Source organism: Galeopterus variegatus, unplaced genomic scaffold (genome assembly GCF_000696425.1).
Source record: "Galeopterus variegatus unplaced genomic scaffold, G_variegatus-3.0.2 Scaffold742, whole genome shotgun sequence".
Lineage (NCBI taxonomy): Eukaryota > Metazoa > Chordata > Mammalia > Dermoptera > Cynocephalidae > Galeopterus > Galeopterus variegatus.
Window position 1 is genome coordinate 392,027 of NW_007726853.1, and position 1,033 is coordinate 393,059.

Consider the following 1,033-nt stretch of genomic DNA (forward strand, 5'->3'; position numbering starts at 1 on the left):
CTAAGAAAACCCCTAAATACTTTAGACATAAAATAAAATTCCATTATCAAAAACTAGTTTAAGATAGAAATCTATACTCCTTAATGATTGCCAGAATTGCCCAGCATAGCTTCCATAAAATAGAGAATTGTTTAGAAAATACAATCTCCAAAATGTGTGCAAGTACTGCAAATTGGACAGACCAGAGCAGGGCAATGCCCTCAAAACCAAGTCCTCCTTCAGCACCTTGCCCAGGTTAGAAATCCCCCTCTTCAGCCTTGTGCTTTGCATATTTCCTGCAGTGCGCAGCCATTCTTACTGCACCATTTATGTCCTGATGTATCGTATGAGTTAGGCAAGCACTTCTTTTTAGCTGTAAACGCTTCACATGATTCGGTCCCCATGAGAGGCTGTGGGAGCTTAGATGAGCCTGGAGCTTTTCAGGAACTGAATGAGAACTCTGTACACAAACGTGTACTGGCAGAGGGTCTGCACCAGCATCATTCTCTGCTGCCTCAGCATGTCCAGCACTCTGGGGATGTCCAATACCTAAGGTGAGAGAAATGGTGATGAAGGTCATGCATTCTCCTGGGGAAAGAAAGGATGGGGGTCAGCTGGCACCCTAGCAGCAATCTGGTTAGGAAGTGGACAGTCTCTTTTCTACTCAGCATCTTCTATAAATAACCCACGATCACCTATTTCTAATTAGTTTCAACTACGAATAGAATGTCCATGCAATCCGCCTCTTCAACATTCCCTCAGTGTAGCTCACTGACTTGGTCTGGTTGGACATAAATTACTGTATCTCATGCAATACCAAGACTCAACAAAAACAATGTGCTAAGCACTATCAGTATCTAGCTCAACATTTCCCACACAGGGCTCTGTGGGAAAGGTTCATAGGTGTTCCAGGAAAAAGGGATTTTTTGGGGGGTTTTTTTTGTCCTTTTTGAGCAGGAAAAAGGGTTTTGAGATCAAATTTGAAAAACACTGTATAAAACAAAATTAAACAGCTTTATTTATTGTATGACTTCTCATAGTCTTTAATATGCTA

At 41.5% G+C, this 1,033-nt stretch overlaps 1 protein-coding gene across 1 annotated transcript in view; it reads right to left on the reverse strand.

Moving 5' to 3' along the window:
• Nucleotides 1-13: 13 nt before the first annotated feature.
• PTPN21 (protein tyrosine phosphatase, non-receptor type 21) overlaps nucleotides 14-1,033 on the reverse strand; it is a 73,803-nt gene continuing 72,783 nt past the window's right edge. Inside the window, exon 18 of the mRNA XM_008571984.1 lies at nucleotides 14-528. Coding sequence (XP_008570206.1) covers nucleotides 400-528 — 129 coding nt within the window. The 3' untranslated portion in view covers nucleotides 14-399. The remainder of the gene's footprint in view (nucleotides 529-1,033) is intronic.